This window comes from Cygnus atratus, chromosome Z, assembly GCF_013377495.2.
Source record: "Cygnus atratus isolate AKBS03 ecotype Queensland, Australia chromosome Z, CAtr_DNAZoo_HiC_assembly, whole genome shotgun sequence".
NCBI lineage: Eukaryota > Metazoa > Chordata > Aves > Anseriformes > Anatidae > Cygnus > Cygnus atratus.
Genome location: NC_066396.1, coordinates 42,204,773 through 42,230,599, shown reverse-complemented (window position 1 = coordinate 42,230,599; position 25,827 = coordinate 42,204,773). Strand labels below are relative to the sequence as shown.

The window sequence follows — 25,827 nt, the reverse complement described above, 5'->3', positions numbered from 1 at the left end:
TCTTCCAGTTATTTTAATAGAAAAATGAATTTAGAGTTCTGCTAGCTAGGTGCAGGCTTCAGTATAGCTACTTTGGCCCCTACTGAGAATTGCTGCCTCAGATCCCTGCTGTAGGTTCTTCGGAGATGACCCATGTGCACCAGTGGTTTGTTTGTCCCAGGTTAGGAAGTGTCTTCTGTGTCGTATTTATTTTCCATGAAATGTTTTTTTCTCCTGAACTACAGTGCTAGTCAACACCATGTTTTTTTGTTTCAGAGAAGTTGTGTGGCAGCTTGACTGCACACTAGTTTTTTTATCACGACTGCAACTAGTTTTTATTTTTCTTTTGATAAGCAGTAACATTTAGCCTTACAGAGCAAATGTATGGGGAGCTGTGCTTGTAAGAGTTCATCAACTTTTCTTAATTTTGCAAGATTAAAGGATGAAGGGGAAAAAGAAACAGACTCTAGAGTTGGCCAGGTTAGGTATTTTTAGGTATTTTATTGTAAATCAATGTTGTACAAATCCATAGAAGAAACATTTTATAGGGAAGCAGGTATGCAACACTGTAACGGTGTGGTTGGGCGCATGCATGCATGAAGTGCTCTTTTTTTAATCTTCGTGAACCAGTTGAAGTCAACCTTGCTTTACCTATTTTGAATTTTCTGAAGAACAAAGAAGAGGCAAGACTTCGTTTCTGAAGGAGGATCTCACAGCAAACAGGTGGAAATGAATCCTGAAAAGGAGGGAAATAACACAGGAAAGAAGGAATCAAGTGATCAAGTAGAAAAGGAGTTAAGAAAGGAAGACAGAGAAGTTAACTCACAAATGTATACTTTGTGTTCCTTTGCAATCTTTTCACTGAGTACTTTGAATATGCTGTTTCATATCTGAATTTTCTTTTTATTTATATAGGTAAAGGTGGCAGAAGGGCTGAGTTTATTAGTGTGCTTGGAGTCACTGTATCAGGAAAGCAGTAAAACATAACTTAAGATATCCAGGGTTGGAAGGTACCCACAAGGATCATAGAGTCCAGCTATGGACTAATAGGATCTAATAGGATCCATAGAGTCCAGCTGCTAGCTCTGCACCAGGACCACCCAAAAAACAGACCATGTGTCTGAGAGCGTTGTCCAAAGGCTTCTTGAACTACGGCAGCATCAGTGCTGTGACCACTGCCTTGGGAAGCCTGTCGCAGTGCCTGACCACCCTCTGGGTGCAGAACCTTTCCCTAACACCCAGCCTGACCCTCCCCTGTCCCAGCTCCATGCCGTTCCCTCGGGTCCTGTCACTGTCCCCAGAGAGCAGAGCTCAGCGCCTGCCCCTCCGCTCCCCTCGTGAGGGAGCTGTGGGCCACCTTGAGGCCTCCCCTCAGCCTGCTCTGCTCTGGGCTGAGCAAACCAAGGGACCTCAGCCGCTCCTCATACGTCTTCCCCTCTAGTCCCTTTACCATCTTTGCAGCCCTCCTTCGGACATTGTCTAATACTTGTATCTTTTTGTTATATTGTGTCACCCAAAACTGCAGAGCTCAAGAAGAGGCTGTACCAGCTCAGAGAAGAGAGGGACAATCCCTTCCCTCGACTGGCTAGTGGTGCCGTGCTTGGTGCACCCCAGGGCATGGCTGGCCCTTGTGGCTGCCAGGGCACGCTGCTGGATCACGTTCAACTTGCTGTTGACCAGAACCCCAGATCCCTTTCTGCAGGACTGTTCTCCAGCCTGCCCTCCCCTAGTTTGTACAACTTTTCAGCCTTATTTTAGTTATCTTAGAGATGAAGTTCTTTTGTGAGAAAAGGACTGCTTGGGAGTGTGTTTGGGGAAGCTGTCTTTTTTGCCAGTATATTGTGTTTTCTGGTTTGTGTGAGGCAATTTGTATAACCTCTGTTTCAGAAAAATTGGTAAGATGTCCAATTGAGATTTATTAGTGTGGTTTGAGTTGTTTGAAAAAGTTGAAGCAAGAGCTGCAAATATTTTCCAAGTTTTCTGTTCAGAATTCTACAATTAGTTTAAGGCAAATTCCTGTAGTAGAAAATAAAGAAAAAAACTTTGGCTTTTCAGCTTCTTTCTGACTTTGATATTTGCTTACTGATATTCTGTACATAGTAAAAGTTTTTTTTATTATTTTTGTGGGAGTGGAAAATGTGTTAAGACCCAAAGATATTATCTATGCCTTTTCTGTAATAAAGCATGAAAAAGGAAAAGGTTTTTTCCCATGAGACAGTTGAGTCTTTAAATAGTCATGTCATTGTCTCACACAAATCTTGTGTGTCTGAAATACATTGTTTTGGATAGCTTTTGCCAATCTGTCCGTCTGTGGACTTAAACCTCTGTAGCAAGATAACATTTCATGTGGTATATAGATAGAAGAGGCTTGCTGAAGACACTTTCTTTGTTCTGAGGGGACATTCTCTTCCCTCACCGCAGTCACTGCAGCTTGTTTGCATAATGGGTAGTTTTCAAATAACTTGTACAAAGCTACAAAGACTCCATTCTCAGCTCACAAGCTAGAGATGCAGTAGTGGGCACTTTCAAATTTGTTTGCTGTGATGTAGTATAGCTTCCTATCTGTCAGAATTAAATCTATGCCTTTAAAAGAAGAGGAAATAAAGAAATCAAATGAACTGAAATAAACACAGATGTTCCAAGGGAAAGATAGAAAATGAAGCAATGACAGCAGTAGCTGACTCTCATTTTTCTAAAAATCACTTATCAGAGAAAACAGTAAACTATAAGAAACACAAAATGGTTGAGGCTGAAGGAGGCTTTTGGAGGTCATCTGGTCCATCCCCACTGCTCAAGTAGGGCCACCTAGAATAGGTTGCCCAGGACCATGTAGAGGTGGCTTTTGACCAAGGAAGAGAGACTTCACAACTTGTCTGGGCATCCTGTGACAGAGCACTGATACTTGCACAGTAAAGTGTTTCCTGTGTTCCAGTTTGTGCTCCCTGCTTCTTGTCCTGGCACTGGGCACCACTGGCATTGTCTTTGCACCTTCTCTTCAGATACTTGGACACCTTGATGATACTACCCCTGAGCCTTCTCTTTTCCAGGCTGAACAGTCCACTCTCTCTCAGCTTCTCCTCATGGGAGATATGCTTGCTTCAGTCCCTTGTTTGATTTTGTGGCCCTTCAATGGATTCTCTCCAATATATCCAGGTCTCTCTTGTACTGGGCACCCCAGAATTGGACACAGTATTCCAGCTACAGCCTTACTATTGCTGAATAGAGAAGTATCGCCTCTCTTGGCCTGTTGGCATTACTTTGCTTCATGTAGCCCAGGATACCATTAATCTTCTCTGTGTCAAGGGCACATTGCTGGCTCACATGCAGCTTGCTGTCCACTAGGACCCCCAGGTCCTTCTCTGCCTCTGCTTTCCGGTTGGATGGCACCCAGCCATGTACTTGTTCTTAGGGATGTTCCTCCCCAGGTGCAGGACTTTGCAATTCCCTTTTTTGACCTTCTTGAGGTTCCTGACAGACCATTTCTCCAGCCTGTTGAGTTCCCTCTGGATGGCAGCATGGCCTTCAGTCATTTCAGCCACTTGTCCCGGTTTCTGTGTCACCTGTAGAAGAAAACAAACTCAGAGCTTGATTTTGCAGGTTACTGCTATGGTATGGAAGAATAGGATTAAAATAAGTCAGAAGGAAATGTCTTGCAGGGACCTCTAACACACTTTGCAATTAGTCTAATAGTCATGATATCGAAGAAAAAGAAGCATTCAGAGGCAGAGAAAAGGAAACACAGCTGCTGCTGCTGAAGTTAGAAAGTTGAATAGTAAGCAATCCATGTTGGAAAGTATTGCCAATATATATCTGTATACGAGTCCATTCACATTTGTAAAGAAGAATGTGGGTATATTTTTAAGGGAGGGTTGTCTGGCATCCTTCAGAACGTGCTTACCTGTAGGTGAAGTAGTCTTTTGAAAGTAGTTACAGACATTTAAATGCAAGTGTAAGTTTATGGATTAGGCTGTCAAATGAGAGTTACTGCTAGGTTTGGCTATTGCTGCCGTGGGTGGTGTGTGCAGGTTTTTGTCTTTCCAAGGTGAGGTAGAAGGCTGGATCTGGCAGGAGCATTATCTTGGGTTGTTTCCTTTTTTGGAAGGTCACAGTTGCAATGTTGGTTGTAAGAATCTTTCTAAACAGGGAGAGAAAAGGTTTCTTGGTTGGCTGTCTGTATCTGCTCAAACAGTGGCCCTCGTGTTCATTTGGCCCTAAAGATTTGATACTACTTTTCACCTCCTTCCACTTAAGCACTTGTTTAGGAAGGGAGAGAATACGGCAATGCAAGTAAACAGTAATGCTTTTTGTTGTTTTGGTAGTGGTTGTCTGTTTTTTTTTATTATTTTTGTTTTGATTGTGTTTTTTTCTTCTTCATATCTTTCTCCCTTCTTGAGTTTAATAAAGTCATGTTTCTTCTGTTCTACAGCAGTTGACATGAAATAGTGCCCTTTGCATTTTAGGTCTCTAAATTACTTTTGTGCTTGCCATATATTTTTTTCAGAACGAATCTATGTAGCCACTGTTAATAGTGTTACCAGAGCTAGTGCTGATCAGGTTTTCTAGAATTCTTCTTCTCTTCCTAGATGTTTGTTCAGAAGAGCACTGGAGAAGACAGCTGTTGTAGTTTGGGGCCAGATATGTAACCTTTTTCCATTGTTGGTTTGCAATTACCTGTGAATTCTGAATTTAGTGCAATTGAATAGATACTGAATAGTACATCCCATATCTGTTTAAGAATAGAAGACATTTCTGTTTAAGAATAGAAGAATACTCACAACTGTTCAAAACTAGGAATTCAAAACTAGACTAAGCCATAGGTATTTGTGACATCAATAGAACTGCTTTATGGTAGAAATGGGAACTTCAGCGCTTCATGGTCAGTATTAATAGATAAAGAACCGAAAGGAGGTATGTGTTTGTGACATGGATTTCCTGTATATAAACAAGAATTTACCAACTCTGCCTCTGGAAGCCTGTGGCAGAGATCGAAAATTCGTTCTGAATTTTGAGTCCTACTTAAAGATCTCTGTATAGCTGGAACTAGGATGTTGGAGGTGAAGAACTGTACCACCTTTAAGATGGCTAGGAGGTGCTAGATTGGAGAAGGAAGCACTGTGTTTTCCATGTTGATTTTGGGGTCTTTGCAGTCTAGTTATGGGGGTACTGGGAAAAAAATAGGCAATAAAATCTGATGCTAGACAGTGAGCTGAATGCACCATTTCTTTCCTCCCTTTGCAAATATGAAGAGCTTCTGTTTTTGCAACAAAATGGTGGGTGAACTATTGATGCTTTTAAAAATCAGTGCTATGGTTAATTATCTCAGTGCAATCACTTATGTATGCATCATTGCCCTCTTTTCTGCGTTCCCACATCCCTCTGAAACCGGACACAGCCCTTGCTCTTCAAGTAATGGTAATAATTGGTAGTAAGACAGACCTGTTACTCATCCTTTTCTGAGCACCTTTCTTATGGCAGGTGTCTAGTTTTTAATTAAGTGCTAATGAACATGCCTTGTGGACCATGATACTGCTGCCAGCTTCTTCAGTTTTATATCTCACTGCTGCTAAGCTCTTAAAAGGTGGCAGAGCAGGCATCAGTGTCTTTGAAGTGACAGTAAAGTGATTATATGCATAACAATTGTTTCTAGGATGTACAATGGCAAATGTCTAGTTACTAAATACATCTGGTGAGCACTGCTGTTATGCATCTACCGTCTTTAGTTTTTCTCTTTGTGTTCAGTACCATATTCCTTCTTGTCCTTCTATAAAGAATGCAGTATACTTTTGGCAATTCAAGTTGTATAAATAAAAAGGTAACAGGGTATGAACTTTTGGAAAGGATTATCTTCATTGGTGTGTTAGGAAGAACTTATTACAGACAAATAGTATAGAAGCAGTAAATCAATATATGTCAGTCTTAAATAGCAGCGAGTTTCAGATAATAGACATTAAACCAGAAATAACATCTTTGGCGTTAAAGACCATGTTTTTCAGTCTTATGTCTGTTTAACATTGTTGCATATTTAAGCATCTTTGTGAACTATTTTCCTCTGCTGCCCTCAGTAACCATTTTGCAAAGCTGCAGGGTATCGCAATGAGTTTCCACTTAGAGCTCTCGTACTCTGTTCTATACCTTAAGCTGAGCATTGCCCCCCACCTTTCACATGCCCTCCTGTCAGAGAAACAGGATGTAGCCCTTCTTTGTTACATCCTTTCAGCGTTAAGGACTTTATTGGAAGAGATTAATCTGTTCATAATTTCTGGGACTTGCAAAATACACTTTGTGTAGGCTACAAAGGAGAGCAAGCGTAACTGCAGGTAGCATGTCCTTAGCAGGTTGGTTTCTAAAGACATTAAGCTTTGCTTCCTGAAATCATGTGGATTAATTTATTTGCTAATTGAACTGGGCATGAAAAAGCAGAATCTTCATAGGCTTCCTGAAGCCACAGGAACAAGAATAGAAACAATTTAACTTCATTTCCTTGTTTTGACTTCCTGTGCCCACACTGCAAAATAAGCTAATTTGAGCTCACTGTTGGAGAAAGGAGCAGGTTTCTCTCCACAAAAATGATTTGGAGGGGAGAAATCAATTATTGTTCTTAGCCAATTTCACACCACAGCTAGGTAATCCAGTGTGATAGTGCACCTGGGGACAAGACCAAGGTTATGAATGCATTATAGTGCTGCTGATGCATGTTGTTGCATGGCTAGAAGTGCAGATGACTGACCTCATTGATCAAAGAGGAACAGAATGACTTAAGATACCATCTCTCTTAAAGAGCCTTCCAAAACACCAAGTTTCCTCTTGATTTGAGGAAATATGCTGGAAACTACTGATAAAGTCTGTGAGGGAGTGATGTCCTCTTGTTCTTCAGAGTCTGGGGAAAAAAAACACAGTATCACAGTGCTCTTTACTGATGCTTCTGAAGAAGCAGCAGAGTAGTGAAATGAGATTTCACTAGCAATAGCTACTTGATTTTGTAGAAGGTGGTCTGCTGCTTTAACTTTGTCAAATGAAAATAACTCCTAATGCTTCCTTCAGAATGCTACTTTCTAAGTTCTTATGAACATTAAAGTAAAAGAACAAGAGCTACCTTTCTCTTACCTTGCCTTTTAAAGGTATTTAAGAGTTGGTAAGAATAGAGATGAGAATATACACGCATTGCAGTGAAGAATAAATTTTTTGTACACCATATGAAAAGGAATTTGTGAAATTTGGTCTAAGAAGCCAAAGCTTTGGTAAAATTGTGGCTTTGGATAATTGCCTGAAGGGGTTTTAGTAGATTTTTGAGGTTTGTCCTGTATATGAGAAACAAGTAAATGATGGATGCTTTGCAGCTGGGGACAACAGAAAAGTGTAAGCATAGCAGGTCCAGTCTAGAGTTCTTCAATGTCAGTCACTTATGTCTGCAGGCATTTTTAAACAGCTCAAGGAATGTCTTGGGTGGAGATTTGAGAAATGAAAGTTACAGAGGTATGCTAGTTACCTGAATATTAATGTAATTCATCTGCCTGTAGATATTACATGGGTGGTGCTGTTGGTTTGTTTGTCTTAGAGTCTTTGGACATATGGAAGAAGATATTTTGGATTATTTTTGATTGCATATTTTGGAGTAATTTGTGAAATACTATGACCTTAATTCTACCTTCTGCTTAGGTGAGCTTCCAGTAGCTCTCAGCAGTACTGTAACAACTTTGTCTACTCTTACCAGATGGCTGTCATTGAGTAGATCAGACATTTGCGTGTCCGACATCTGTTTGATTGCACAAGTTCAGTGATATTCTCTTACTTTTTTGATGTCTACATTCAGCAGTGGGCGGGTGGAGTGTGTCCATGAGAGAGAAGTTTGTTGTTTTCTGTTCATGTGCCCAGGCATAAGAAAGCAGGAAAGAGGCAGAACATCTGTTTTGCTGTAGCAAACTAAAGAGGAGCTATTTTTGAGCTAAAGATGGTTTTGAAACCTAATTTTCTCAAGAAATCTATGCTCAGCATTTTGGTCAAAATAAGTGGTTAGCTGAACTTGGAAAATGTTAGTAGAACCATAACAGCTTTAATTAGAAAATAACTTCCCTATTGAGAAAATATTAAAAAAATTCCGTTATAAGGAACTTTTTTCTAAAATTGCTTAAAGGTTATTTTGTCAGTTTGATCACTGGGATGTGTATGTTCACTCATCAGGGTACAGACCCTGTCAGCTGATTTTTGAAATAAAAAGAGATACTTTAATTCATTACTACTATATTTCCTTTGGGGAGTTCTGTGATGTTGTTGATGCTCTCTGGAGTACCTGGATTTTAAGCTCCAAGTTGTTTCCTAAACACAATGTTAGCTCGTGAACAGTTTTTTTCAAAAGCTTCAGTAGGAAAAAAAAATACATGTTTAACTACGCTAAGTATAAAATTGTGTGGTGTCTTTTATTTATTTATTAATATTCAAAATATAAACCTAATTATTCTTTCTAGATTTGGGTAGCAGGGGTGATGGAGTTGGGTTTAAATCCGTCTTGCCAGAGAATTATTATTTTTTTTTTTTTCCCAGAGCAGTGGTATTCCTTTCTATAGAAAGGGAAGATTTTGAGGCCTTCTCTGGAGTTCTGCTACTGCTATGTATTTGTCACTTGTAATGTTATGACAGAAAGTGGCTGTCTAAAACAAAACAGCTTCCGATCACTGAATGTTTTTCTCAGGCTGTAGAACAAGTATTCAGTTAGTTTTCTTGCTTTATAGGTTATGATCAGAGTTGTCCACAGACAGCATGATACAGTGCAGTATCTATAGTGTACTGGGACAAAAAGGAGAGCCTAGATTTAAAAAAAGCAAAATATCCACTGTTGGTTTTCAATAACTAACCAAACCTCTTCTCCCTTTTTCTTCCAAAACCATGTGCTATGCATTGTTCTTCTGGGGATGATGATAACGCTGGGAACAGCAGCAGCAGTTGCAGGCTCAACATCTCTCCCATGGCCATGGACCTCCAGTGCCTCTAACACCGCATCCATCAGGACTTCAGCCTTCAGGAATCCCTCCACTCGGAAGCAGTGCTGGCCTCCTTGCCCTTTCTAGTGCTTTGGGTGGGCAGTCTCACTTGGCAATAAAAGATGACAAGAAGCATCACGATGCAGAACACCACAGAGGTGAGAGGCATGGCAGGCCTGATTAGGACACTGTCAGATTTGTGCGTTGCTGCAAGTTATGTGCATCTCTAAAGAAATCAAGTTACGTAGAATGACAATAAACTGTTGGCAAACTTAAAAAATGTCTGCATATATACTGCTGAAGCAAAATTCAGCTTGGAAACCTTCAGTATTTTAAATGGGGATCACTAGGTGTCATATGCCCTATAGTTTGCAGGGCATTTTGACATCCTGGTAAATGTTTAGTGCAACACCAGTGGCCTGCACCATATTGTGGAAAACTGTTAAACTGCTTAAATGGGTAATTTTTGCAAAGAAGGTAATGGTGTTAAATGGGTAGGTGGGTGGGAAGGTAGGGGGAATGAGAAGTTAAATTTTGAAGTGAATGTGTTCAAACAAAGGATTTAGATAATTGCATCTGTTACTTTAGTTTCATAGGCTTAAATTCTAGTACGCAATTAAATATTGGGCAAAATTGCACTTGACTAATTTTTGAAAAGAAAATAATTTATTCTGTCATGAAATAAAACTAGGCTTTGTGTATGGTTAAACTGTAAATCATGTTTACAAAATACTGTAATTTTCAGGAAATCACTGTATTAGGAATGTGCAATGACTTATATAAATAAAAGCCATTTGAAAACTGTTTGTGGCTTGTGTTCTAATTTTTTTCCCCCCTTTTTTATTTCTGTTCTTGCCTCTGTGTCTGAACGGGCATGTCTGTGCATTTCTTGGTTACTACGGGAGCAGACAGAGAGCCGGGCACAGTAAGTACCAACACTCCTGCTAACCTTTCCACTTCTACCTTAAGTAGCAATCAGAAGTTGCAGTGTTTGTCTGATTTGTCCTTTTGATCAGTTTCATAATGGGCACATGTGCCTACAGTTAAGATATCTCTTGGTTTATGTGGAATACTAAACTAAATATTTTGCTTAGAGGAGTTTAGGAATCAGATTTCTGAGCAGAATGATGAGCTACTTGATTTTTTATTCTCTTATATAAAAAAACAAACTGTAAATCAAACAACTTTGATTGCAATTTAGTTTATAACGTTATGTCAGAGTTAAGATGTTTCCTTAAGGATTGTCAGGAACAGAATTGCAGGACGGGTAAGAAATTTAGAACTCGTGTTACAGCTGTGTTTGGCCGTAGTTTCTTTAAACGAATCTGCAAGAACTCCTTTACTACTTAATTTGTGCTTCTCTAGCAGTACTGTTCTTTCCTTTAGATATAAAATGTAATACAGTTTGCCTAAGACAATCTTTGTAAAGCAAAAACCAAACAAAAAACCCACGCCGAAAATAATGCAGCTAAAGAACTGCTTTTTGTAACAGCTTTTTATACTGTTATGTCTTGTGATTATTGTTGTTAATCTATTAATCTGCTGGAGATGGACAGGTACAGCTTTCACATCATTTCAAGTAACAAAACTAGCTCTGCTTGCTGATGCCAGAGGTGAATTAGATCTCTGTTTATTTTTGTCTTAATCAGAAAAGACAAGAAATGTGAAACAGTTATTAATTAACATAAGTTTATGGTACTAAACTCCTGACTTTATTGCTTGTTTTTTTGTTTGGTTGATTTTTTAAATTTTTTTGGTATGTAGTTTGTTTGCTTGTTTTTAATACTAGGGCTAGACAATTACTTTACTGGAAACTTTCTGTGTATCTCTTAAGGCAATTACTTTTATTTTCAGATTACTAAGTAAGAGCATTCATTTCACCTTGCTTAATGCCAGTGTGACTGAGGAACTAATTTCAGGTTAGGTTTCCCTGAAATCTCAGACCTATAAGGATATATTTCTTTAAGTGATGCTGGCCAAAAGCAGGATTCTCTAGGACTTTCATAGGAGTCATTGTGTTCTCACATGCACATATACCTAGGAGGAGCAATGACTTTAAATTTAAAGCTCGGTGGTTATGTTACGTTTCCTGTTCTTGCTTTCCCCAACCTTTTCCTCCAAGTACATGTCCATCATGTACTTTGCTATAAAATTTCATTGAATAACCACTTTGAAAGAACAGGCACAATGCACTTGCACCCTTTTTCTGTCTGATTGTCTTCAATAGCAAAGTATGCAAAGGGTTTTTTGAGTTCCAAAATCAGATATTTCACAATGTTGTGAAATTCAGACTCATCCGTCGTGTAGCTGATAATCGTTCTTGCCTTCGAAGTAACTGTCAAAATTAAGCCACCTATTTTGTTGTAGGAGGTTTGCTTAGTTTACTATATATGTCAATTTTTTTCACAGTACACATAATCATTGTTCTAGTTACTTCTGTCCCCATGTATATAACTCAAGCTTTGTTGTTTTTTATATGTACCGGGTGAGATACCTGGCTTTTTTTTTTTTTTTTTGAGTTACCACTAAGTGTCTGGTAAACAATCTGAGACTTTATTTCAGAGTCTTGTAATACAAATAAATTGAGTTTGGGTTACTATACTACTGTGCCTATAATTTCTTTTTGGTCTCAGTGGTGAATAATACTTCATAATTAAGTTATGCTTTAGTAGCTGAATACAGGTCAACTTAAGTTTGAACTTAAAATTGTTTAAACACAGTGTTGTCTTAGAGTCTTGGTTTAACAGATGATATCATCAGTGAGAGATGAAGTGATAGCGACATTCAAATTTGTAGCCAAAATAGTCAGCTGGAAGTGATTTGATCTTTGAGCTTCTCTAATTGTCTTATATCTTTAATGGATTATTTTTTAAATACATTTAAAGAGTAATATAAAATTGGTCACAAGGCATACCAGCAGGTCTGTTTAATTATGTATGGTTCCAGCTGAGCAGTAGGCTCTTATTTTTGCAAATTACTATATAACATGTAGGTCGTCAAGATGAGATGAAGTTGATTTTTTCAGACTTACATTTGAAGTGTAATGCTGCTGCCAGAAATCCTGACGAAGGCTTGCTTTCATCATCAAAGAAACCAAGACCCATGCTGTTAGTTACCTGAAGCAACCGTGATGTTTGGTATTACCATGAAATACTACAGTATGATTTTCATCAGATATGACTAGTGTGACCTTCCGGTGTCATCAGTAGAAGCTGGTAGCTTATATGTGCAAGTCTGAAACACCCTTTGGCTTAAAACCAAACTGAATTATAGCACATCGTGGCATATTAGAGTATACTCTTTTTAAATGAGATTTGGTTTTATTTTTTTTAAGTCTCCTTAGGCAAATACGCAGTCAAGATTTTTTGTGTATTGTGTGTTTAGAAATACAATGAGATTCATAAATGAATGTAAGATAAAATGTAAAGATATAGTGAATTCATTGTTCTTGATTGTGGCCAGTGTCCATTTTACACTTCTGCTACATTTAAAAGTGCTACTTTTTTTTTCCATTACTTAAAGTTTCAGGAAGTGAAATGAAAGGAAGTTCTTTGTAAATGCATGCTAATGAAACACTAATATTTTAGAAATTAGTAATAGTAAAAAAAATCACTTCATACATGAAATACTAGAATTACTTGGTCAGAATGAAAGTGTAAATCTACATAAATAACAGCTGGTGGGTTTTGGCTGATGAAGCTCTAACAGGCCAAAGCTGGGTTATGTTATTGTGGGAATTCAGGCATTCCTATGATTGTGACATAGTCTGTCTGCAGTTAATGAAATCAGGGAAAGTAAGCAAATTTTGCAACTGAAGTTCAATAAAGTTTTTGGAGACATCAGTGCAAAAGAACTTTGTCTACGTTTTTCTCTGGGGAACATACTGGCAATGTCTGTCAAACTCATCTTAGGTGTTCGTTTGTCACTTGTCTTCCCACCATTCTTATGTCCTGCTTGGACATCATAGAAGTGCAAATGCTTGTCAAGTGCAATGTTGGATCAGTAATCTGTAGACAGGGAAATCTGACTTTACTATGTGCTTTGGATTTTCATTAAGGCTGGTGTTTACCTTTAGTTCTCATGAAAAATGTGCTTATTTTTAAAAATTTATTCTTAACGTTTGCAAGATTTTTTTTCTGCCACTGGTAGTAAGCATAAATGCTGTTGTTGTTTTGTAAACAAATGATCTCTTCTTAGAGCAGAAAATATTCTGTCCTTCAGTCTCTGTCCCATTCTTCCCATTGTAGTCTTGAAGGAAGGGAACATGCACAACTGAATGCTACTCTTTGTTTGATATTGAATGCAAACTGTTTTTGTTTTATGTTTTAATTATTTTAAATGAAAAAGAAAAGGAAAAAAATCACAAAATGAGTTGTATGAAAGCCTAGAGTAATTTTCATTGTTACATATATATACATCTTTTCCTTTGTCAAGAAAGTAGTATTTTTCCATTATAACAGCTTGAATTTAGGAACTTGAATTTCTTTAATCAATCATATTTTTATTGGCTTTGTCAACTTAAAAGTAAGTGTTACAGTCCTTATGGATGCAAACCACAAATTAGCTTCAGCAGGAGTCAGTTGCGCAGAAGAGCATGGGATGCTGTGCTGCAGTTCAGTTTGTAACTGATATAAACTAGCATGGGGCTGGTGACAGAGGTAACAAAACAGGGCAATAGGATTAGAGTGTTCTGGTGTAAGCTCTTGTGGATACTTTCATTTTGACAAACATTTGGTAGAATTTGGTAGAAAATGGCAAAATCAACAGAACCTTTATTCTCTCTTAATCTCTCATTATTACTGAATCAATGTGGAGAGTGATGCGAATCCATTAAGGCTTCTAGCTTCCCATGTTTGTAATACAAACATAATAGTCTAAGTTAAAATGGTGGGAGAAAAGAGTGTGAAGTCAGTAGCTTTCCATCACCAGTAATATCAACCAAAACCCACTCACTTTACAAATGAATTTTTGTGTTGTTGTGTTTTGTGTTGTGTTTGCAAGAAGCATATTCAACAAAAGGATTTAGTAATTCTGGAACAGAATAAGTGCAATCTTTCTGTATTTTTGGGGGTGGTTAAGTGTTAGCTCCCCCTCCAACCTGAGACTTATTCCTGTCACTGAGTCTTGGTAGGGAGCAGTGGGACTGCTGAGTGACCAGTGAGCTGGCTGTGTATGTTAGACCTGGTCCTGTTTTGCCTGCTGTAACAGAGGACTGTGTTTGTTCCTGAATACATGTGGGTATCAGCAGATAGCACTTGCGCGTTGTACAGCAGCTGTGTTTGGTCTAATGGTTAAATAAGCAGAGCAGCCAGTGGTGGTTGTACTGGCAACTGGGTGCACAGATGTACAGCAAGCTAGTGAATGACCAAGCACAGCAGGTGTGTGTGTGTTGGGTAAGGAGACCACTGCAAGAGAAGGTCTTGACTGGAACCAGGTGTGGTTGAACCACAAGTACAGCTGTGATGGACATGCTGTTGTTTAACTGCTGTAATGATCAGTGTAGTGTTAGTTAGGTCTGAATGGACTAGTGAGTTGTCTGTGCTGTATTACAACAAAATGCTAAAATGAGATACTATGGGCTCTCAGCCTGTACTTCTGACACACATGCACATTTGGAAGTAGTTCATACAGGCAATGAAATGGCATGGCAGCCAGAGGAATGCATTTAAATAATGTGCATTATATTTGTGTTAAGGAACCTGGAACAACCTTCTCATTGTGTATCACGACTATGTTTTACTTTCATATTTGCTTCTGATGCTTTCAGTGTTTTAAATATTGCTGGTGGAAAAGTTGCTTTGAGATACCAAGTAGCTTGTTCTAAAGCCTTTAGGAAGCCTGGTAGCACTGACAGGAGGATGAGCTATACATGTTTTTTTTTTCTTTTTTTGAAACTTTCTTGAAGATTGTGGTCCATGTGAATAACCTTTGAATTTAGTTCAGGAGAACTATAATATTTGTATTAAATTGATTTTTATCATTTGTTCTGATCTGATGTTCTGATCTGAGATTCATGAGATTCATGATCTACAGACATTGTATTTGCTAATCCTAATAAATTGGACTCCTAGTAAGAGGACAAGGTTTATCCCCAATTACGTGTCTAGTCTATTGAAATTTAGACAAAACATAAAACCACTATCATGCAGTTTCTCTTTAGGAAATCTAACTGTGTGTGTGTATGTATACACATGCATACTTCTTCTCTTCATCATTGAAGAGTAATCCCAACTGAAAGTTTTTGTAATATTATTTAAATAAATATTACAGATAAAATGGAACTTACAATCCTACTTCTGATAAGTCAGATGTCAGTAGGCCTAATAGAAAAACTAAATAGACTTTTATGTTATTTATTTATTTTAAGAAAAGATAAACAGAACTCTTATCACTTGTGAAGCTGTTGCTATTGGCAAATATAAACTATACCAGAGCTGGTGTGGAAAGGTGAGTGTTTGGTTGTTGTTGTTGTTGGGTTTTGTGTATGTTGTGTGGTCCGTCTTCAGAATAATTTCCTTGAAGTTAACATGACATTTAATGTTACATCTATCCATAAGAGGTTTAAATAGCCCAGGGCTTATAAAAGCATCTGTTTCCCAATGCTTATTTGTATTTTCATTTTATGAAAAAATTTGTATTTTCATGTATTTGTATTTTCATTTCTTTCCATAGTGTTCTAGATAAATATCATAAGCACAGCTTTAAAAGATGCATGGTTCCATATTTTTGAACGAAATCTTACAAAACCAATAGTTTTAATAATGGTAGTAGTTTACAGTAGCAAGCTGGTTTTTAATCTAAAGTTACACTTTACCTGATTTTGGTCACAGTTGTTAACGGTTCCTTGTACTCCTAAAGGAAAAAAAACAGTAACTTTTTAGTTGAGCTTAATGATAAATTTTGCCAGAATACAGCGTGGTCTTATTTCCTATGTATAGTATAGCTGTTGTGCAGTAAACTGTTCTACAACAGTGCCTAGCATGGATTCTCTGATGCCGGAGAAGAGTGCCTTAAATGAATGTGATAAGCTGGAGAAACAGCATAAACCTCTGTTGGGGGGACACTTTGCACAATGGACTTACCAGAACTCTAGATGATTATAATAATGATACATTTACATGATAAGTAAGCAGTCAGTATTTTGACAAAAAAACAAATCCCATGATCTTCATCTAGCGTTTGGGAGATAGTGGGAGCCATAGGCATTTCCCACAGTGCTCCAGTTGCTGCAAGTCTTGGGTGATGCCAGTCAGTTGATTCTTGGAATAGAGATGTTTCATCCCAATAACTGTTTCATATTTTTGCTTTTGTGCAGTGATTGATTTCACATGTCATAAATAAGTGAATATCACAGTAACTGTGATACACTCACATACTCAGATTTTATGTAATTCTGAGTTTCTTGTTAAGTTTCTCTGTATTGAAATTCTAGAAGACAAGCTACAGAATATTGTCAGCATTGTCTAGGTAGACTTTACTTTAAACCAGAAAAATAAATAAAAACAGTTCTTGTAACTACACACATTTTATGCCAAAATTTACAAGCTCCTCCTTACGGTTCTGCATAGTAATTTCAATTAGCAGGGTTTCTAATTTTTTTCCCAGCTGCTGCCCCCTTGCCACCTTTCTATTAGTCATGCTTAATTTTGGCAATTTAAAATGAGAAACTGAGTGTATTCACCTTTCTACACCTAACTTACTGTCCTGTTGTAAGCTTTTCATCAATAAAACAGATTTTCTATGTTTTTTTTTTTTGTTAAGAGAAGTATCTTTCCAAGAAAAAAAACTTTTTAAGAAAAGGCATTTGCCTTTTCTTAAATCTGTGATCAAGTTTGAATTTTCAAACAAAGTTTGAATTTAAAGCTTACTGCTTAAGATGTTTCTACTGCTAAAGTCATGATGGATTCTGTATTAAAATGTTGAAGATGCATTTCAATGTTTTCAAACCAGTAAATCCCTGAGTTGGTATGCATTTGGGAAGGAGATGAAGGGTTAAATTCAGACTGTATTTGTCAAAGCAATTAGTTCAGTGATCCAACAAGCCCACCTTTTAGCTGCAAAACATTGTGGTAAAGACATTATTTTGAGCTTCTTTATACTGAATTTCATTAGACCCTCCTATATGCTTTATGTAAGCCCCTTCGCATTTGTTTAGCTTGAATAGTCAGGAATAAAAGTGCTTAGAGTTGGCTTTAAAGCACAGTGTCTGAAGTAGGAAAAAGAGGATTCGGATTGCCTTATGTACCCTGTATTGTTTTCCTTCTCCTTAGGACTGAATACTTATACATGAGCAAACTACCCTGGTGTTTCCAGGTTTTCAAGGGGAAGCCGTTCAGTGTGCAGTTCACTGGCTACTAGTATATGTTTATGATATATTAAGAATAAATATCTTTGTCTCTCTTAGGTAAATGTAAGTATTTATTTGAGGGTTTGCGTTTATATCATAGTGTATGTTTCTATTAGTCTTCTCTTTTGTGAGATATACATGCATACTTGTAAATACATATTTATTTGTATATTTATATGAGCATATATTTATTTACGTAAGCATGTACTTGGCTTTTAGGAACTAGGTTTACCAGGCCTTCATGAAAGGAGATTTATTTTTCTCAAGTCATTCAGTATTGTTCACAGCGTTAACATATCACTGAACAAATTGCGCTCTTGCATATGCTAATCCTGCACTTAAAAGAACTCATTGTAACACATTTTAATGCGTTAGCTGGAACAGAGATGGAGATGGGAATCACAGACATGTCAAATTGTCATGTGACTGAAAAATGTCAGAAATGCCTTTCTCTTTGTGTCAACAGTTTGTATGTACCGTATCTGAATGAAAGTAGTCTGTGTAGTTTGCGGAAAAGATTAGTCTTTCTTTTCATCGTGTGTGTGTGTGTGTGTGTGTGTGTGTGTGTGTGTGTTGGCGTCAGTTTTCCACGCTAGGTCTGATTAAATAGGATTTTAGCCACAATTTCACACTAAGAGTGAAAGTTATGTCAGGAAAAAAAATAAATTGATCTCCATACATTTGTTGAAGATATCCAATTGGAGTTTGACAAAGCTAACAAATGAGCACTGCATAACCTTATTTGTTATTCTCTAAAAGTTAAAGGTGAGTTGTCATATATCTCTCCATGTTTGCAAGAGTAAACATACCAAAGCCTCATCTGGGTATGATTTCCTAGAGGTGAGCGATCAGTCAGGTTATGTTTGAGTCTTTTATTTGTAAATATATATATAAATATATAAATATATATGTATATAACAAAAAACACACATTACTGATGAATTAACAAACTTGATTTTCTTAAACAATAAATTTGGTTGAATTAAGTAGTTAAATAGGTGGTGAATGACAAGTGAATTAGACTTTTTATAAGTTGAGCAACGAAAAACCAAGCTTCTTAGAATGCATGAAGCTGTAGATGTTTGCAGGGAGGACTTTGAGATGAATTAAATGGAATGAAAGATTACATAGGTATTGCATTTCTAAAGCATCTATAACATGCAGTTTGAATTTTAAGGTATATATGAAGGAATCTTGAAAGGAATTTTTGACTGGCCTTGTTTTTTTTCTTTACAGAGTAATTCTCTGTTGGTCCCAGACGGTCTGCGAAGCACAGATAAACGCAGGAATGGCCCTGAATATACCAATGACATCAAAAAGAGAAAGGTGGATGATAAGGATTCCAGCCACTATGTAAGCAAATCTGTGTTAAAGAAATGATTAATTTATTTGCAGATGTGTTTGTAAGAGGAGTAAAAGAGCTGTGAAGAACAAGGCAATGTGTTTTCTATGGCTGCTAGTACAGGAATGCATGTGCCAGAGAGACCATTATTCTTGCTTTGGAAATAGTAGTGACTCAATAGTTAGGGCTATTGTCAAGTAATACTTCTCAACAGGGGATAAGGAGCCAGGAGTAGCCATTTGGGATTCACAAGTGCTCTAAGACATTACTTTGACTTCCAACAGGATATCCTTTCTGGACGGCTCAAAAGCTTACCCTACCGCAAGTTTATTTGAAGTGGAAGGGTTTGTTGATTTGGAAGATTTTAGGAGATTTTTCTGATACGAGCTATTACCATGTTGAAAAATAATTACCATTGGAAATAGCGTATGTTATGAGGTAACATATAATAGCGTATTTAAAAATCCTGAAGTTTGTGTTTGGTTGGTATGTCAGTTTCAGCAGAAAACAAACTGATATAAACAGCTCGCAGTTTGTGCTCTGCATTTTTGACTGGCATTGTTTACTGCTCCGTTTGAGAGAGGCACTTCAGTAGAACAGTGTGGCCCATGTAAACCTCAAAAGGTTTGCATGTGCTTTCAATTTCAAGGCTAAATGCTCAGCCAGATCGCAGGATGATACTTGAACAGCCTGCGAATAGGGCTGGTGTGACAGAGTACTGGAAAGCAGAACATCAATCTAACAGGAGATATTATTTGACATAGCAGTAGTATGGTAAAATATCTGGTTTATATGAATTCAATCACTAACTAATTCCTAGCTGCTGAAATCCAAGAGACAATCAAGTTCCCCTTTATTTCCTCAGTGTTTTGCAGCATAATTTCTCTCCCCGTGGACCCGGAATGCTCTGGGGCAGGAAGGCTGGCTCTCAGTGAATCTTGCAGTGGAGCTACTGATAGTACATGGGCTCACCTTCCACTTTCCTGCTTATCGTGGTGTTCTCATACTGTTGAGATTTTGCAAGTCATCTTCTCACCACTTTCTAATAACATAGATTATAGAAAACTTCTGGCAAACTTCCTCAAACTTACTCCCTTGATTTGAAGGTTTGATATTCTAGGTGCCTTTTTCCTTTCCAATTTGTAAACAGTGTAAGCAAAAAAGAAACTGCCTTGCTTTTCTTGGAGTTCTGTTAGAAACAAATGAAAAGTATATAGCACTGTAGAAGTAGAGTTTGTTTTAATCTGCATTTTTAAATATGCAGATCTCTTTGCTTTTCTCTTGAGGTGGATTTTGCAGGAAAAGACAGTAAGAAAATAAAAATTAAGGAAAAAAAAATATTCTGGTGTGAAAGATTTTTTTTAAAAAAAAAGGTTTCTTAATTCAGCACACGCAGAATTGCTGAGTTCAAGCTTACTTTAGAAGAGGTCCTTGGAGGGTCAAGAGGTACCACTGCATTTGTCAGAAGGGAGACAAATGATCTGTAGGGATTTTCACCTTGGAAATAAGATGATAAAAGCACTTTTTTTCTTTTTTTTGACTTGTGACTAGTTTTCGAGTTAGGATCTGGATAGTTTCAACTTGTAGGTTTGTTAAAGAAGAGAATCTTCTGATATGAACAGTACCTATAGGAAATGCTTGTCATAGCCATAGTAAATTTCTGTGCCTCAAGATGACCAGGTCAGCAGAGTATATTTAATCATAGCTTTGTGACTACTTTTGCCTGTGGTTGAGGTGGTATTTCTGGTGAAGGAGTGTCCTATCTATTTTGATCCCACATGTTGTAATCTATTCTTGCTTGCTGTATCCTTTGTACTTTTCAAATGGTGGCGGACAACCAGGTCTGGAGCTTTTCTGTTTCTTCTCCTGTTGCACCCTCTGGTTGGACAGCTTCCGAAGTGACAAATAGAGACACTATTCTCTCTTTTGAGGCACTCTTGCACCCCTACTATGTTTATGGTATTTCTTGAAGCAGCCAAAGCATAAAGGAAGGATTGAGACCACCTGTAGAGTTTTTGTGTTTTTTTGTTTTGAATTTTGTGTGTGTGTCTGTGCATTTTGTTCTGTTTTTGTTTTGTTTTGTTTTTGTTGTTGTTGTTGATAGTGGCGGGTTTTTTGTTTTGGAGCTAAAGAAAGGAAATGGTCTTGTACTTTATCTGCCAGTGTTAAGTGTGGTAGCCCAAACAAGTTGAAAGCACTGCCAGTTTAATTCAGGACATGTGGGACACATTGAACAGTCTTGTATATCTGATTTGTTTGCCTAGAAACTTTTAAAGTAAAAGTATAGTTATTGGAAATGTCAGACTTGCCACAAGAAAGATTTAGTGCTCACCATTCATTTGATTTATTTTCTATCCAGACTCTCTTGAGGTTGAACCACCAAGTGGAAGTCACTGGATCACTGTCTATCATAGAACGTGTCTGCTGGGTGATCCCAGTATGTTTTGGAGACAGGGACCAAGGCACACTTGAATAATAGCTGCAATGGGGCACTAGGGCAGCTCAGGTGAACACAGATTTATGTAAGAATGCATCCTGACAAGCTACAATAAAACATTTCAGTTTAAGAATGTCAAAATATTTTGTTTCATTAGGCTGAAATGTTGAAATGTCTTGGCATTTATGAAGCATTTTCTTCCACATAAGTTTCCATTTCCAAAACTTTTCTTTCTGAAAATGGAGAAAATGTTGTGCTGTCACTTTGAAGAAGCTGATTAATGAAACAAATGCCAAAATAATGGAGTTTTAAGATGTTAGTGTGTTTTTTTTTAACTTATCCACAAGCAATAATATTAACACATAGGAGATTAACACAGGAATGGTATAAGCTTCTTTTTATAGTAAAAATGATAACACAGTTTATGATGGTAGTAAGGAAAGGAATTGGACCATCTTGCAATGTTAGTAAAGCCACCACCATTCAAATAGTTCTACCTTACGTGGGTTTTAATATTGAAGCAGAAGTAAGGTCTTGTATTCTTGTTTTCATTGTTTTCCTGATTGCTAATAAATAATGAACAGCTGTTTGTTTTTTGTCTAGGAAAAACAAAAAATGTCTGAGTAGATATATAGTCTTTCTCTCAGCTCTTAATGTACTAATTGAACTATTTATTTATTTTTAATAGGACAGTGATGGGGACAAGAGTGATGATAACTTGGTTGTAGATGTATCCAATGAGGTAACTTTTCATTTAAGTGGTCTTAATATTTGTCCAAATGTTAAAGAAAAAGTACATTTAGATTTAAAAATATATGTATATATATTAAAAATGTTCACCACCTGACCTTTTTATTAATCCTGCTGTTATGTCTTCCTCCTAGCTTTGTGATTCTTTTCCTTCTGCTGCTTTGCCTGGGTCTGGTCTCTCCACAGTTATATTCTAACATTTCACAGCTACTCTGTAATGGAGACAGCTGTGGTGAGTTGCAGGTGGAGGTCTGAGGTTTGCCAACTACTACCTTCAAATGAAAAGGGAAAACAGTACTGAACCTTGTAGGGGTATTATTAAAACAGTTCTTGTGGATTAAAAATTACTAGTATTTTAACTTCCTACATTAAAGATGGCATTTTCCAGACATGCTTGTTAGGATGAAGTCTGCAAAAGTCAGAACGAAGTCAGTTCAGAAAATGTTCCAGAGGTGGTAGCCACTTTGTAGCCACTTTATTTTTCTCCAAAATAGTTTTTTTTTTTTTTTTTGACAGTGACATCATGATGAAGGGGTTAGTCTTCCCTTTTCTTCATCTTACATTTCATACTACAAAAAGATTTAGGTAGCCTGACTATGGCAGAAACATTCTTATGCTCTGTGAAAAGTACAGGGGGAGAAGCTGACAGAGAAGTACCTTCAGCAGCATCAAGTGCCCAAATGATGTCAGCCAAGTAAGAACAATGTGTATCTAGCTAGGGATTTTCGTAATCCTTTCAGAAGTCCTAGTAAATCAATAGTCAATAATCCTAGTTGTTCAATAATCCATCAACAGAATAACTCTGTTCATGTGAGGACAGCTTCCTCCTTGCTGATTTTCTCGTGCCAAAGGAGCTTGGAGAACCTGCAGAGCTGACAGTGTTGTAGCTGGTTGGGCAGCCTACTTTGGGGTAAAGTAAGTGCAAACAGTGCCTCTGGAAGAGAGAAAGGTAATCACTTGAGAGATTATTGCAGTTTTTCTGTAGATTTAAATAGCAAAATAATGGAATTTAGGAAGAAGTAACATATTGTAACATATAAAGTCTGCATCTCTTTATCTTTTCTGAAGACGGACATGATCAAGGTGTGTTTTCCCTTTAAAAAAAAAAAGTGTTATTGAAACAATTGTTTTGACTAGCAGCATGTGGAGAACATACATGGAAGTGTATGCTGATTGCAGTTTCTGTAGGTCTTTCTTGCTTATATCACTTGTCAGGCGTGCTTGCCTTAGTTTGTACTTAGATTTACGTAGATTGCAAGCTCTGTGCTTGAAAACAGTTTATGGTAATGTAAGGTAAAATAAATCTGGATTTCTTACTATATGGACTTGTTTATGTTTCTAGAAGTGATGAAGGGTTTTAAGCTTTTTTTTCTACAGAGATAGAGAGCAAAATGGTGTTTCATTTGAACTTACTGCTTGAATTCTTCTTCCCCCCACACCCCTGGACTCTTTAGTGGTGTTTGTATACCAGATCCTAACAGAGTTACGTGCTGCTTTTTCCTTCCCATTGTTTCAGGATCCCTCCTCCCCACGGGCAAGTCCTACTCATTCACCACGTGAAAATGGTATAGATAAAAGCCGCCTGCTGAAGAAAGATGCCTCTAGCAGTCCAGCATCTACAGCCTCTTCAGGAAGTTCCACTTCCCTCAAATCCAAAGAAATGAGTTTGGTGAGTGTTATAAGCAGTCTGTTGTCCAGGGAAACGTTCATTTTCTTGTGAGGTCTAAGTCTGCATTGTTCTGCAACTGTTTTTTTGCAGACAGTACATGGCTTTAAGAATTTGAAGCTGAAGTAGACTACTGTTCTTCCAGATATTTGTAGCATATCAGCTTTTCTTCTCAGCAATAATTTCTCCTTCATTTTGATTTCCCGTATATCCTGCATTTCTGTCAAATGAGTTGCACCTTTATTACAAAACACAAGATTCCCTTAAGCTATTGCTCAAGAAAAAAGCATGGTTATGCTCTAACTCTTCTATAGATCTGCATGTGGTCACTAGGAAGTTCTCCAGGCTTTTCTTTAATTCTTCTAAGTGAACTGTCACTCTTTGAAATTTCTTTCTGCAGTATAATTAATCATTTGATCAGGTTCTATGTCACAATTTCTTTGATGTTATCAACTGTGGTGGTGCTTTTGTTTTTACTTAGATCTGCTGTGTCCAATAATAGGCACAATAGTTATTTCACGCTAAAACAACTTGGTTATGCTTACTATATTGTCCTGAAAAAAAAAATGAGCTCATGCATTTTTTGTCATGCCAATTGAAGAAAGAAAAATAACATTTCTTTTGCTTTTTTAATTTTGGCAGTAATCAAAAAGGTCAGCACTTCTTTCTCACAAGTTAATGTTGTCAGCATTTCATGGATTTATGAAAATTGGCTGAGGGGCTAGGTAGTAGGTGCCCAGCATCCCAGCTGCTGTTGTGATAAATTGTGTAATATGGCCTGGATTAAAAATAATACTCATTTAATTTGTTTAATGATACCAGCATGAAAAAGCCAGCACGCCTGTTCTGAAATCCAGCACACCGACTCCTCGAACTGACGTGCCAACCCCAGGCACTAGTGCAACTCCAGGACTTCGTCCAGGCCTTGGCAAGCCTCCAACAATGGACCCTCTGGTTAACCAAGCTGGTAAAGCATTACTTCTCATGTTTTTATGGTTCCAAAATTAATCTTTTTTTAAAAATGTATTTCCAGATGAATGTTAACCAAGTTCTTTTTTCATGATACTAAGAGAGGGCTTGATGAGATGCAGATGTTTGGATTATCAAGAGTTTGAATATCTTTCCATCTTTTATTCTTCTTTGTTTACTTTTTTTCTTTATCTTTTTGGAAATAATCCAGGGACTGTATGCAGTGAAAGACTTCTGAGAAGTTTCTGGCACTTAACTCTGAATGCAGTCTCTTCTCCAGCTCTTCGTCTGAATCTACTAATATTTGCTGCAGTGTAAATCTTGACAAATGCAGGGGGAAGTTTACTTTTGCTTTTCGGGCTGGTACAGCACAGTTGCTTCGGACATGAGCTGTGTAAACCATGTCTGTCAGCTTTAGTGCTTAATTTGGCAAAGAAGAGATTAATGTAAACAGGGAAATATTACAGAAATGAAAATGGGCAATGCTGGAAGAGGTTGTTAGAAGTAATCAGCAGGTTCATACCTCAGTAGATCTTATTTACACTGAGTGAAAAGAGGAGGTAGTAGTGTAGATAAATTATGGGAATGTTTCTTGGCTGTGTGTATGAGGGGAAGGTTAAGTGTTTTAACTGGAAAAAAAAAAAAGTCGTTTTCTTCCCTAAGTGTAAGGAAATACAAATAAAACTATTTGCTTTCATTATTCTGTAGCCGCAGGTTTGCGGACACCTTTGGCAGTACCAGGGCCATACCCTGCTCCATTTGGAATGGTGCCTCATGCTGGCATGAATGGAGAGCTAACCAGTCCAGGGGCAGCCTATGCCAGTCTGCACAACATGTCACCCCAGATGAGTGCTGCTGCTGCTGCAGCTGCTGTGGTTGCCTATGGAAGATCTCCTATGGTAGGCCATACGTTGCATGCAATCTTAGTCGTATGAGTTGCAGTTCACTGAGGAGAGCTGCATGCTTCATTTAGCGCTCTGTCAAATTCTCAAGTTACAACAGTGCCAGAGGCTTGACTGCTTCACTGTGTGTTTCGCTTTGCTGCATGGCTGGAGAAACAAATTTGCACCTTGAAAACAAATAATCTCAGTGTATTGATGTATGTTACCTTTTTTCTTCATCCTCGTCAGTGCTTTGGTTGATTAATAAACACCAAATTGTTTATACTTTCTTTTTTTTAAAAAAAGTTTTTGTAGGTACAAATCATTTCAATGGTCCTGTGAGCATCTCCTTTTCTTTTGCTGAATAAGATTTGTGGTCTGTACAGGACACACCAAATTAATTTCAAAGCATGTAGAAGTTGTTTATCTACTTCTGTCCTTTTATTTTTTGTGTAAGTAAGTATGAGGACTTGGTCAGTTC

The 25,827-nt window shown here is 37.6% G+C and overlaps 1 protein-coding gene across 9 annotated transcripts in view; it reads left to right on the top strand.

Moving 5' to 3' along the window:
* The window catches only part of TLE1 (TLE family member 1, transcriptional corepressor), a 75,252-nt gene that overhangs the window by 31,753 nt on the left and 17,672 nt on the right, over nucleotides 1–25,827 (top strand). For 2 of the 9 annotated variants that reach the window (XM_035570295.1, XM_035570294.1), the window contains exons 7-13: nucleotides 8,908–9,112; nucleotides 9,863–9,879; nucleotides 18,538–18,654; nucleotides 21,769–21,822; nucleotides 23,347–23,499; nucleotides 24,319–24,463; nucleotides 25,174–25,364. In XM_035570295.1, coding sequence (XP_035426188.1) covers nucleotides 8,908–9,112; nucleotides 9,863–9,879; nucleotides 18,538–18,654; nucleotides 21,769–21,822; nucleotides 23,347–23,499; nucleotides 24,319–24,463; nucleotides 25,174–25,364 — 882 coding nt within the window. Of the gene's footprint in view, nucleotides 1–8,907; nucleotides 9,129–9,862; nucleotides 9,880–18,537; nucleotides 18,655–21,768; nucleotides 21,823–23,346; nucleotides 23,500–24,318; nucleotides 24,464–25,173; nucleotides 25,376–25,827 lie in introns of all 9 variants that reach the window. The other 7 variants (XM_035570303.1, XM_035570302.1, XM_035570298.1 and 4 more) reach the window with 6 other exon arrangements.